Source organism: Pseudophryne corroboree, chromosome 5 (genome assembly GCF_028390025.1).
Source record: "Pseudophryne corroboree isolate aPseCor3 chromosome 5, aPseCor3.hap2, whole genome shotgun sequence".
Taxonomy (NCBI): Eukaryota; Metazoa; Chordata; class Amphibia; order Anura; family Myobatrachidae; genus Pseudophryne; species Pseudophryne corroboree.
In genome coordinates this window covers 562,676,324-562,689,929 of record NC_086448.1, presented here as the reverse complement: position 1 = coordinate 562,689,929, position 13,606 = coordinate 562,676,324, and the positions used below count along the sequence as shown (strand labels likewise).

General features: G+C 42.0%; 1 protein-coding gene across 3 annotated transcripts in view; it reads right to left on the bottom strand.

Moving 5' to 3' along the window:
* CARMIL1 (capping protein regulator and myosin 1 linker 1) overlaps window positions 1-13,606 on the bottom strand; it is a 581,945-nt gene that overhangs the window by 256,804 nt on the left and 311,535 nt on the right. For all 3 annotated transcript variants that reach the window (XM_063923281.1, XM_063923283.1, XM_063923284.1), the window contains 4 exons: window positions 10,368-10,471; window positions 7,299-7,376; window positions 962-1,038; window positions 458-562 (listed from right to left, as the gene is read on the bottom strand). In XM_063923281.1, coding sequence (XP_063779351.1) covers window positions 458-562; window positions 962-1,038; window positions 7,299-7,376; window positions 10,368-10,471 — 364 coding nt within the window. The remainder of the gene's footprint in view (window positions 1-457; window positions 563-961; window positions 1,039-7,298; window positions 7,377-10,367; window positions 10,472-13,606) is intronic.

Below are 13,606 nucleotides of genomic sequence, written 5' to 3'. Positions count from 1 at the left end.
AAGACTAGTACCATAGTCAGGAGGATAAGGAAAACTAGAAGGTGACAAACATGGGGGCAGATGTATTAACCTGGAGAAGGCATAAGGAAGTGATAAAGCAGTGATAAATGCAAGGTGGTAACACACCAGCCAGTCAGCTCCTGACAATTTGCATATTGGAGCTGATTGGCTGGTGCGTTTATCACCTTGCGTTTATCACTGCTTTATCACTTCCTTATGCCTTTTCCAGGTTAATACATCTGCCCCATGGATTTGAAAGGTGGTTATGTGAGTATCTTGAATGGCAAACTTATTTATTGTTATATTCTTTTGTTTAACTTCACTTTGTTTTTTACGCATTGAACTTTTATTAAACTTTTGTTTCGTTAAACAGGTATAGTGCTTCACAATGCAATGTTCAGAAAAGTCATTGAGTCCCATAATTGTGATTAATGGCTGAATTTGATGACCAACTTACTTCAGGGGTTCAGGGGCAAGCTTGGTTCCAGAAAGACTGATGTGGGTTAGAGCAAAAGAGCTACTGAAAAACTGTTTAAAAGACGGCGGGACTTCTTTTCCTTTCCTGTTAATCAAAAGAGAAGCATTATTACTACTACTACTATTACTATCCTTAGTGGCAATAACTCATGAAGGTCAGTACAATCTGTTGCACAGCCTGAATATAAGATAAGGCGTTAACTACACCTGCAAATAATAAAAAGATATAAAAGGAACAAAGTGAGTGCTCATTTTGTATAGACGAATGGCCATATAAGTATCTTGATATGTGAATGCTAACCAATACACAAAATAAATAAGTGCATTGACTTGCAATGACACTCTGATGAGAATACGGCTAAAAAGTCTAGAAATAAAGAAAGCGAACATAAACATTTAGCTAAACAAAGTGTCTACTTGCAATGGATATTTGTCAAAAACTTTCCCACTATAATTCAGAACAATTAAGCATCATGAGTTATACCTGTGGGTAAAGAACGTCCTGGACAGGTTGAGTGTAGAAAGGTTCTGTAGGCCACCACGAAAGAGCGCACCACACACCTGAAATGTGAATATAGTCACTCTTACTGTAGGACGTAGCTACATAAAAGGTAAGTTACATAAACATTATACATTCCAAGCTGACATTGGGTAAACTTTACATCAGGTTCAAGAGTCATTAGTATGTACTTTTTAAATATATAAGCCATTACCCAAAACTAAATATGGTACATTGGGGTAGATTTATCAACGTTTGGAGAGAGATAAAGTACTAACCAATCATCTGTCATTTTACAGACTGCTTGAAAAATAACAGGAGCTGATTGGTTGGTACATTATCTCTCTCCACTTTACCTCTCCAAGCTTTGATAAATCTATGTCAATGTTACCATCACTCTTTGATAGCGGAGATCTAAAAGTGAACATTTTAGTGGCTTGTGCAGAAGTCTTAAGCTTCATATATTTTTAGTGAAACATATTTAAGGCCTCAACATTACAAAACTTATTTTCGTCTAAGGCAAGTATCCTATTATCCATGGTAATTTAACTGCATGGCAAAAATGAGCTTTAACATGACGTTTGCCCGATGATCATTATCGGCTATCCAATTATAGTCCATTTTTACTGTGAGGTTAATTATCCTATAACGCACAGGAAACACATACGTTCCACGCAAAGTATCTTTGAAGAACACTTATAAGGTATTTGGTTTCGCCTGTCTGATGTTTGGCGGAACAAAACCCCTGATAAGTGCCGGCGTTCAAGGGCTAATAGGATAGTCCCAGGGGAGATCATTAGCTGCGGTAAAGTACAGCGGTTAACTGGATACCCCACTAAGGGTTTTCTTCATTTGGAACTTTATAAATCAGTCAAGTATGCTGCCAGGAATTCACACTAATGCGATCCGTGCGCCAGGTGTGTTGTACTGCCCTCTACCTACTCCTCTTCCCTTGGCCCTGATTCCATGTTATGTCACCTGCAGCACTCCACCAGTATAAAGTTGTAAAATATCAGTTCCACATCTGGAATTACCTTTCAGTTTGCATCACTGACGAGGTGCTCTGAGTGACAGCATATAGTTCCTATTATATGCTACAAGATAAGTCCTGTATATGGAGATGATCTTTCACAGTGTAATGGTTAGCATTACTGCCTCACAGCACTGAGGTCATGGATTGATTCTCACCATGGCCCTAACTGTGCGGAGTTAGTATATTCTCCCCGAGCTTGGGTGGGTTTTCTCCTGGTACTCCGGTTTTTCTCCCCCAATCCACTAATGTGAATGTGTGTACGTGTACATGTGGTTGGGAATACAGATTGTAAACTGCCCCTGGGGGCAGGGACTGATGTTAATGGGCAAATATTCTCTGTAAAGCGCTGCTGAATATGTGTGTGCTATATATATATATATATATATATATATATATATATATATATACACAGGTTGAGTATCCCTTATCCAAAATGCTTGGGACCAGAGGTATTTTGGATATGGGATTTTTCCGTATTTTGGAATAATTGCATAGTGTAATGAGATATCATGGTGATGAGACCTAAATCTAAGCACAGAATGCATTTATGTTTCATATACACCTTATACACACAGCTTGAAGGTAATTTTAGCCAATATTTTTTATAACTTTTTGCATTAAACAATGTGTGTGTACATTCACACAATTCATTTATGTTTCATATACACTTTATACACACAGCCTGAAGGTCATTTAATACAATATTTGTAATAACTGTGTATTAAACAAACTGTGTGTACATTCACACAATTCATTTATGTTTCATATACACCTTATACACACAGCCTGAAGGTCATTTAATACAATATTTTTAATAACTGTGTGTATTAAACAAAGTTTGTGTACATTGAGCCATCAGAAAGCAAAAGTTTCACTATCTCACTCTCACTCAAAAAAGTCCGTATTTTGGAATATTCCGTATTTCGAATATTTGGATATGGGATACTCAACCTGTATATATATATATATATATATATAAAACTGGAAACGAATAAACACATTTTTCAATGCGCTGCACTGCACTAGTGTGGTGCTACAAAAGGTAGCACAGGCTTGGAAAGGATCCAGCAACAATTTCCTGTATGTGAAGTAAGCATACCCCACAAATGTAGCATAGCTGACACATCAGTGACGGCAGCAGATATGATCCTTCAGCATGTCATTATGAAGCCGTGATGGATCTTGGAGCATCCTTTCAGAAAATGAGACTGAAATATAAGTTCTGGATATGGAACTGATCTTTCTGATTGTTTTACCAGCAGTCAGCTCTGAAAAACTACTCTGCACTTTTACTTCAGAGCTGTCCACAGCGGCTGAGCAGTGGTTGCTGTCCCCATGTCACCCCAAGTCCTCCCCCACTAGACCTATAGGGCCTTTGTCTGTATTCGAGGCAGCAGAGGGTTTCTACTCTGGAACTATACTACTATGCCATACAGCTAGCACTTGAGGCGTAACTAAATGCAAGTGTAAAACGTGTGCCATGAACCACAAAGCAAATACATACAAAATACAGAGACAATGCCCAGAGCCCCTCTTCATAGTCTGCCCAATTACAAATAGGCGTTCATGCAACATTTTGGGGAGCCACTAGGAGACTCCGCTATGGTCATTGTTTGTATTGGTCAGAGGTAGTGGGCAGGGTTGTTGTTTTTTTTGTTTTTTTTTGGGGGGGGGTTATGGGAAATGATCCTGGATTTCTTTTTATTCGGTCTAAAAATTATCAAGAAAAGGAGAAAATAATTGTTTCCTGTAATTAAAAAAGTGGTGAATGAAGGTTTAACTACTTTAATGTTATTTTGAAATGGCGTGGTATACGGAGCATGGCTTTCCCTGCCGGTCTATTATTTTATTACACTACTTCTAAAACAGTGTACTGTGCATGGCATCTAGATTACATGAGGTAGTTTTCTCTGTGAGATGTATTCCATTACTCGTAGTGAGCAACTGTACTTCTCTACTGAACAGGGTCTATTAAGAATATAGGATGACACCCAAACCCCGCCATCCATTGGCTGAGAAGTAATCCAAGCAATGGAATAAAGGGAATGGGTCGTTGGGTCGACCACACTTAGGTCATAGTCATTAGGTCGACCACTATTGGTCGACATGCAGTAGGTCGACAGGTTGCTAGGTCAACATGGTCTACAGGTCGACATGTGACAGGTCGACATGAAAAAGGTAGACAAGATTTTTTCTTCTTCATTTTTTGTTGTTTTCTTCGTAGAGTGACCGGGAGCCCCAATTAGGCACCGCTTCGTTCTTCATGCTTCGAGCAAGGTGCCTCGCTCTGCTACCACTGAGCTCAGCACATGTTACAGTTCCCAGTTGTAGTCCACGTGGATCGTAAAGTATGAAAAAGTTGAAAAAATGAAAGAAATTGTGAAAAACTCATGTCAACCTTTTTTCATGTTGACCTATAGACCACGTCGACCCAGCAACCCCGTCGACCTACTGCATGTCGACCAATAGAGGTCGACCTAATGACTGTCGACCTAACGACCTTCTCCCGGAATAAAAGCTTCACACAAACACAAAGATAAAACATTGAGTAGCCAAAGCACTACTGTCCTCTCACTCTCATAATTTATTTTATCCATAAGTAAAGCTAAACTGGCTGGTATTTTAGAAAAAATATACATAGGGTTTAACAGAAGGTGAAAGGTTGTACTTGTGTACAACGTTTACTCCTTTGGACAACACAACGCCTTAACCTTTTTCTGGCTCTAGAAGAGAAGCATGCAGTTTAATGTGCATAATTTGGGTAGACCATTGAGGTGCACCGCAGAATAACCATAGTGATATCAGCTGTACAGATTTCCCCTTGCTCTTTGGCAGCAATTGTTTTCTTAACTCTGTTTATTAAATCCTGAACCAGATATCACAGCTGTGGTAACAACGTCTTACTCCTTAGTATTTAGTGGCAGCCTGTAGCTTCTGTGTGACAAGGAGAACAGTGGTTAGCAGTCTCCCCGGGAATGAGGAGGGTTAAGTGCAGCTCTGACCTCAGATGTTATGCGAGCACATATTCCTTGAACTTACATGTACAATAATTGCAGCTGCAGAGCCTTTAGCAATTCATTGGTCTAAATAAAAGAAGGCCAGTAATTGGAATCAGTGCCAGGGTCATTCAACCAGGATCAGCCTGTGATTTTATCCAATGAACAGAGCCATAGTTTTCAACATGCTCGGCAACCACTAATAAGTTTACAAGAAGGGGGAGGAAAGCGGTGCAGTCTGGGGATTATGGGGCTGTAAAACCCCTTGAGGAGTTATCACAGTATAAAAGCTGTTACTACTTTGAACCTCAAAGAATAAGCTACTATGAACAAGCTCCCACAACCCTCCACTATCATTTTATGAACTCTAATGACATCATGAATACAGACAATTATAAAGTTAAGCTAAATATAACAATTGCTGATTTTAAGGTGGCTTAGAGTAAGCTCATATGAAGGTTGGAAAAGCAAGGGCTTATAGAGTTCAACACAAGTTCGTTTACAGAGCGTACCTTGTGTGTTTTCCCACAGCGCATGCTCCATGCGTACACAACTACAAGTGATGCAGTGTTGCAACTCAGGCGCATATCTACTTGGGGCTGAGGGCCTGATTGAGAGATGGACAGGGTAAACACAGCAGCTGCGTCTTTCGATGCAGCTGCTGTGTGAAATAATGTTGCAAGAGCTGTCTTGCGCTAATTGACGCCCCCTGCAGGTTTGTGTGATCTTGCTTGTGTGATGCAGTATCGAATCATTTACTAGAACATCGGACATCTGTGTAAACTTCAGGTCAGGAAAACTGGAAGACACTGGCCTCGGCACTCAAACAAAATGGAGATGACACGCATCTGTTTTAGGAAACTCTTCCCAAAACGGATAGACTGGGTCCTGCACATGCACAGTACATAAAACATTGGAGATGTAGGTACACCATCAGTTTGTGTACATCTCTGAATTAGGCCCTGAGTATGTATAACTGGGCTGGAACAGTTCATCTGCATGTAGGGAAGTTCAGGGAGGACATATCAATGGAACTGCAGGCTATGCAGATTTGGCCATACACTTATATACACCTGTTTTCAGACATACTGTATATTTTGCACAAAGTACAGGGCTGTGCAAGGGATTATGAGGACAGCTATGAAAGAAAGCATATGAGTAGCGGCAGTGGGTCACAGATGCATACAGCTCTGCATCTAGACTAATATATGCAAACAAGGGGTGTGCAATAAGTTTCCGGATGTACAGTGCATAGGTAGAGTAGACACAATCTGACTGTCTTGTTGTGAACTGTAATCTCTGACTGAAGTTCTTGTGAAATGTCAAGGAACACAACAGCAATTTAGAAGCATCACTGCACACGGAAGAAGTCAGCATGTTCCCTTCCTTCACAAACTCATTATGGAGCTCAACAGAGGCCAGTGAAGAACCATGATCTTCTACGACTACAAGAGTGGTCTGCAACAGCAGGAGAGTTTTGACAGCCTGTGAGCTGCTTTTGGGGAGGAAGCACCTTCCCAAACCACTGTGTTTGAGTGGTCTGCGGGAGACAGGAGAGGTGCAGCCAACCTGTGTCCAAAATCACAGAGGACAATGTTGCCCTGCGGGCCATAGTTGAGATGGACGCCAGGGTGACCGTGGTCCAGTTATAGAAAGAGATAGGCATCTCCTCCAAATCCATCGCTTAATACTCCACGAGAATCTCGGCCTGAGTAAGGTGTCTGCGTGCTGGGTGACCCATCAGCTGACTCAAGACCAGGAGGCAGCTCGGGTGACTTAGTGCAGCAACATGCTGGTCAAGTTTTATAGCGGTAATTCAAACTCTGTTGGGGAGATCATCAGTGATGACGAATTTTGTATCTCCAGTTTTAACCCCGAGACTAAACAACAGTCGGCCCAGTGGACCCCAGTTGTGCCACCACAGAAGTTCTGAGGTCAATGCATCATGGCCAAGCAGATAGTGGCTGTTTTATGGCTAAGACTGGTCATGCAGCTACCATACCATTCAGGAGCATGGTCACCCGCTGTATAGTCCAGACATGGTCCCCTGCAGCTTCTTCGTGTTCCACAAATCAAGCGCAAGATGCGTGGGATTCGTTTTGATTCACTGGAAGCTAAAAATAATACTTTTTGTGCATCCAGAAACTTATTGCGCACCCAGTGTATATCCACTTTAAATCTCATGGCTAAATTGACAAAATATCTGTACTTTCCACAACCTTCACGTTATTATATTTGACCCACAGACCGTTCTTTAAATAACTGTCAGGATATCAAGAAAATAAGGAATTACCATATCAGCAGAACACTCTGTGTTTGATAAATCCAGATACTTAATGGCATTTGGCTGGGCCAAAAAATTATACAAGTACTAGAGGGGGAAAAAATAAGAAACAATTACTAAACAGCCTGTAACAATGAGTAAGTATTTCAGAATTGCAAGCATTTTAAATAAAATTCACTGATATTTAGAGCATCACACCACTTGGGTATACTATTACCTTGGCACTCTACTATCTAGTGCATTACATTACTTGGGCCACTAATACCATTGTACTCTATTATCCAGTGCATCACACTACTTGGTACACTTTTATCTAGTTCAGTGATGGCTAACCTTGACACTCCAGCTGTTGTTGAACTACAATTCCCAGCATGCCCTGCATCAGTTTTACTATTTGGCCATGCTAAAACTGATGCAGGCATGCTGGGATGTGTAGTTCAACAACAGCTGGAGTGTCAAGGTTAGCCATCACTGATCTAGTGCATCATTCTACATGTGTATGCTGATATCATGGTATTCTACAATCCAGTGCATCATACTACATGGTACACTACTGACCAGTGCATTGTATTACTTGGTACACTGTTATCCAGTGCATCATACAACATGGTACACTACTGACCAGTGCATTGTATTACTTGGTACACTGTTGTCCAGTGCATCATAGTACTTGGTACACTGCTATCCGGCGCATCAGACTACTTTGGTTCACTATTATTCAGGAAATCATGCTACTTGGTACACTACATTCTCAAAAAAGCAAGCATCAACTAAACCTAAATATAATGCAAATTTTAAATTATGCTATAGATTCAAGTAAACTTTTCCTATTTTCCGCAATAAATTATATACGTATAATATAAAAGTCCAGGTATTGTCCATTCTTTGTGGTGCAGCACTCCAAGGAGACCCCTTCCCAAAGGTCAGTGTTTCTAAGTATAGATGAAAAGAAAGGAGACGTACAAAAGTGAAGTACGTTTAAAATCCCAAATCTTTTCTCAAAAGATTAAGAGCCACTAACACTAAAAGTAGTTTTCACGCCTGTCTGTTTTAGAAGGCCACTGTGCCCTGTCAGATTTAAAAACTGCAAATCTGCCTTGCCCTTTTGGCAGTGTCCTGCTAAAACAGCCTGTCCTGTAACTTCCCCGCTTGCGGGCCGCAGTGTCCCGCAAGTGGGAAAGGTTGCGGTTGCCGATCACTGCTGAGTGCGGCATCTATTAACAGTGAGGCTAAGGTTTGGGTGCAGTCCAGCATGTCCGTAAGTGCTGGGCACGCCCCCAAGAGTGACTCCGACAGGGCCGCTACCCCCTTTCAATCACGTGCGCGTAGGCCCTTCGACACCACAGCACCCTGCCCTGCTTTAATGCTGGCAAGAACCCTATAGTGATATTTACAAATATTACAAACAGCGCATGGAATGAACAGGTCTCTGGTCATCACAAAGAAGTTGTCTCCTTAGCATCCATCTGTAATCCACAATCACTCCCTGGACCAACAAAGTCACCACTAGCCATAGCGTGTTTCGTCCAAATGGACTTCATCAGTTGTGGGTCTAACATCAACCAAGCCAATACTTATATAGCCCATGATTTAATTATACTGTACACATACCTTATAAACCAATCACTGCGAGTCACATTACTCATTAACATACATATGTTATACCAAACACAAGAGGGGCAATATTAGGTATTCTAACGATCTAATCTATTTGTAATGCTGCCGCCATTTTTTTTTAAAGACTAGCCTCATAACAAATATATGGGGGTAAATGTAATAAGGTGATTGTTTTGCCATGTAAATGATTTCCACTTTATAAATACGGGCATTCTCACACAAACTCCTGCACCCTATTACATTTACCCCACAGTATGATTATAACAATACCAATACTTATTAGCTTTACACTTCATGTTAGAAAAAAGTACATATTTTTTATATAAATTGCCCTATCTCCTAAATAAATAGACTTACTATTGGTTGTTGTTCACTATGTAAGGACTAAAATCTTTTACACTTACGGGTGCCATTGTAACACTGAAAAACTCAATTTTGCCCCTCTTGTGTTTGGTACAACACTGTGTTAATGAGTCATGTGACTCACCGTGATTGGTTGATAATATATATGTATAATGGAATCATGGGCTATATAAGTATTGGCTTGGCTAGTGTTAGACACCCATTGAGAAAGTCCATCAGGATGACACACGTCTGGGCGTGGCTAATGGTGATGGAGACATGGTGGCCTCGTCGGTCCACTGGTGACGGCTTCTGTGTGATGACCAAGGATCTGTTCATTCCATGCACGGTTTGCGATATTTGTATAAGTTACTAATTTTAATGTGAGTGGTTCCTAATTGTTTTGAGAAAAGGATAATAATAATAATAATAATAATAATAATAATGATGAAGATTTGGAATTTTAAACATGCTTCACTATTGTGCTCCTCCTTTTTCTTTTTATCTTTAAATTATCCTATTTCATAAATATTAAATTGCAAATCCTACATAGTAAGAATAGATAGTGAGCACTGTATACAATACAATATACCAAATACGGATTATATTATGCAGTTGGTCATTACCAAAATATAAGGACATTTCCAGGGACAAATTTCTCTCTCTATCCCTGATAATTAAAGATGGTTACATTTAGTAGTTTATACCCAGAGATGGATACAGATAAATTCCGCGCACTAAAAGCACATTTACAGTATACAGAAAAATAAATACATCTATTTTATCTGCCATCTCTTTCCAGTGCAGCAAGGCTTACTGTGCATGACTGACATTCACTGGAACAACCGTTTGAGATTACACAGACAACTAGGCCTTCACTGGTTTATCCAAGTGAAACAGATCAGTAGATCTGATTTTATGTATAGAATATCCTAAGGTCAGTGATTTGTCTTGTTACATTCACTAATAATTAAAAGGTAAGTTGTAAGCAACATCAGTTTTGTTGACCATGAAAGGCTAAGCAGATCATGTATATAGTTATGATATAATGTATATAACATCACTACTTATTCACTTGCAGTTTATAGGCAAAACGTAAGCTAAAAGTAAGGTACATACAGAAACATCATCACCACGGAGTATATTCCCTGAGAGGTCAAAGTGAATAAGGGTGCTGGCTATCAACGGGTTTGCACTCAGCGATTGGGACAGGCTATTTACTCCTGTGGACATAAACAAAATAAATTACTGAAACACATTTGATACACATTACAGTTCCCATTGCTTGTTTTGGGAAAATTCTGTATTTATTAATCCTGCTTTTTTCACACAAAGACAGAACTGTTTATTTAGTGTTAATTAACATAAACAAAAATAAAAAAGACATTGGTGTCAGGATACAGAATGCCGGGACAGGAGACATGGTTCCAGGAGAGAAGGGAAGGTGTCAGCATACAGAATCCCAGGACAGGAAACAAGGGTCTAGGATAGAAGGGAAGGTGTCAGGACACAGAATCCAGAGACAGAAGACAAGGGTCTAGGAGAGAAGAGAAGTTGTCAGGATACAGAATCCCAGGACAGGAGACAAGGGAAGGTGTCAGGATACAGAATTCTAGGACATGACACAAGGGTCTAGGAGATAAGGGAGGGTGTAAGCATACAAAATCACAAGGCAGGAGACAAGGGTCCAGGAGAGATGGGAGGTTGTCAGGATACAGAATCCCAGGACAGGAAACAAGGGTCTAGGATAGAAGGGAAGGTGTCAGGACACAGAATCCCGAGACAGAAGACAAGGGTCTAGGAGAGAAGGGAAGTTGTCAGGATACAGAATCCCAGGACAGGAGACAAAGAAAGGTGTCAGGATACAGAATTTCAGGACATGACACAAGGGTCTAGGAGATAAGGGAGGGTGTAAGCATACAAAATCACAAGGCAGGAGACAAGGGTCCAGGAGAGATGGGAGGTTGTCAGGATACAGAATCCCAGGACAGGAAACAAGGGTCTAGGATAGAAGGGAAGGTGTCAGGACACAGAATCCCGAGACAGAAGACAAGGGTCTAGGAGAGAAGGGAAGTTGTCAGGATACAGAATCCCAGGACAGGAGACAAAGAAAGGTGTCAGGATACAGAATTTCAGGACATGACACAAGGGTCTAGGAGATAAGGGAGGGTGTAAGCATACAAAATCACAAGGCAGGAGACAAGGGTCCAGGAGAGACGGGAGGTTGTCAGGATACAGAATCCCAGGACAGGAAACAAGGGTCTAGGATAGAAGAGAAGGTGTCAGGACACAGAATCCCGAGACAGAAGACAAGGGTCTAGGAGAGAAGGGAAGTTGTCAGGATACAGAATCCCAGGACAGGAGACAAGGGAAGGTGTCAGGATACAGAATTCCAGGACATGACACAAGGGTCTAGGAGATAAGGGAGGGTGTAAGCATACAAAATCACAAGGCAGGAGACAAATGTCCAGGAGAGAGACGGGAGGCTGTCAGGGTACAGAATCCCGGGACAGGAGACAAGGGTCTTGGAGAGATGGGAAGGTGTCAGGATACAGAATCCCAGGAAAGGAGACAAGCGTCTAGGAGAGAAGGGAAAGTGTTAAGTTACAGAATTCCAGGACAGGAGACAAGGGTCTAAGAGACAAGGGAGGTTGTCAGGATACAGAACCCAGGACAGGAGACGTGGGTCTTGGAGAGATAGGAAGGTGTCAGGATACATAATCCCAGGACAGGAGACAAGGGTCTTGGAGAGATGGGAAGGTGTCAGGATATAAAATCCTAGGACAGAAGACAAGGATCTAGGAGAGAAGGGAAAGTGTTAGGTTACAGAATTCCAGAACAGGAGACAAGGGTCAAGGAGAGAAGGGAGGTTGTCAGGATACAGAATCCCAGGACAGGAGACAAGGTTCTAAGAAAGAAGGGAGAGTGTCAGGTTACAGAATCCCAGGACTGGAGACAAGGGTCTAGGAGAGAAGGGAAGGTGTCAGGATGCAGAATCACAGGACAGGACACAAGGGTATAGGAGATAAGGGAGGGTGTAACAATACAAAATCACAATACAGGACACAAGGGCCTAGGAGAGAAGGGATGTTGTCACGATACAGAATCCCGGGACAGGAGACAAGGGTCTTGGAGAGAAGGGAAATTGTCAGGATACAGAATCCCAGGACAGGAGACAAAGAAAGGTGTCAGGATACAGAATTCCAGGACATGACAAGGGTCTAGGAGATAAGGGAGGGTGTAAGCATACAAAATCACAAGGCAGGAGACAAATGTCCAGGAGAGAGACGGGAGGCTGTCAGGGTACAGAATCCCGGGACAGGAGACAAGGGTCTTGGAGAGATGGGAAGGTGTCAGGATACAGAATCCCAGGAAAGGAGACAAGCGTCTAGGAGAGAAGGGAAAGTGTTAAGTTACAGAATTCCAGGACAGGAGACAAGGGTCTAAGAGAAAAGGGAGGTTGTCAGGATACAGAACCCAGGACAGGAGATGTGGGTCTTGGAGAGCTAGGAAGGTGTCAGGTTACAGAATACCAGGACTGAAGACAACGGTCTAGGAGAGAAGGGAAGGTGTCAGGACACAGAATCCCGAGACAGAAGACAAGGGTCTAGGAGAGAAGTTGTCAGGATACAGAATCCCAGGACAGGAGACAAGGGAAGGTGTCAGGATGCAGAATTCCAGGACAAGACACAAGACTGAAGACAAGGGTCTACGAGAGAAGGGAGACTGTTAGGATACAGAATCCCGGGACAGGAGACAAGGGTCTTGGAGAGAGAAGGGAAGCTGCCAGAATACAGAATACAGGGACAGGAGACAAGGGTCTAGGAGACAAGGGAAGGTGTCAGGATACAGAATCCCAGGACAGGAGACAAGGGTCTAAGAGACAAGGGAGGTTGTCAGGATACAGAACCCAGGACAGGAGACGTGGGTTTTGGAGAGATAGGAAGGTGTCAGGATACATAATCCCAGGACAGGAGACAAGGGTCTTGGAGAGATGGGAAGGTGTCAGGATATAAAATCCCAGGACAGAAGACAAGGATCTAGGAGAGAAGGGAAAGTGTTAGGTTACAGAATCCCAGAACAGGAGACAAGGGTCTAGGAGAGAAGGGAGGTTGTCAGGATACAGAATCCCAGGACAGGAGACAAGGTTCTAAGAAAGAAGGGAGAGTGTCAGGTTACAGAATCCCAGGACTGGAGACAAGGGTCTAGGAGAGAAGGGAAGGTGTCAGGATGCAGAATCCCTGGACAGGACACAAGGGTATAGGAGATAAGGGAGGGTGTAACAATACAAAATCACAATACAGGACACAAGGGCCTAGGAGAGAAGGGATGTTGTCACGATACAGAATCCCGGGACA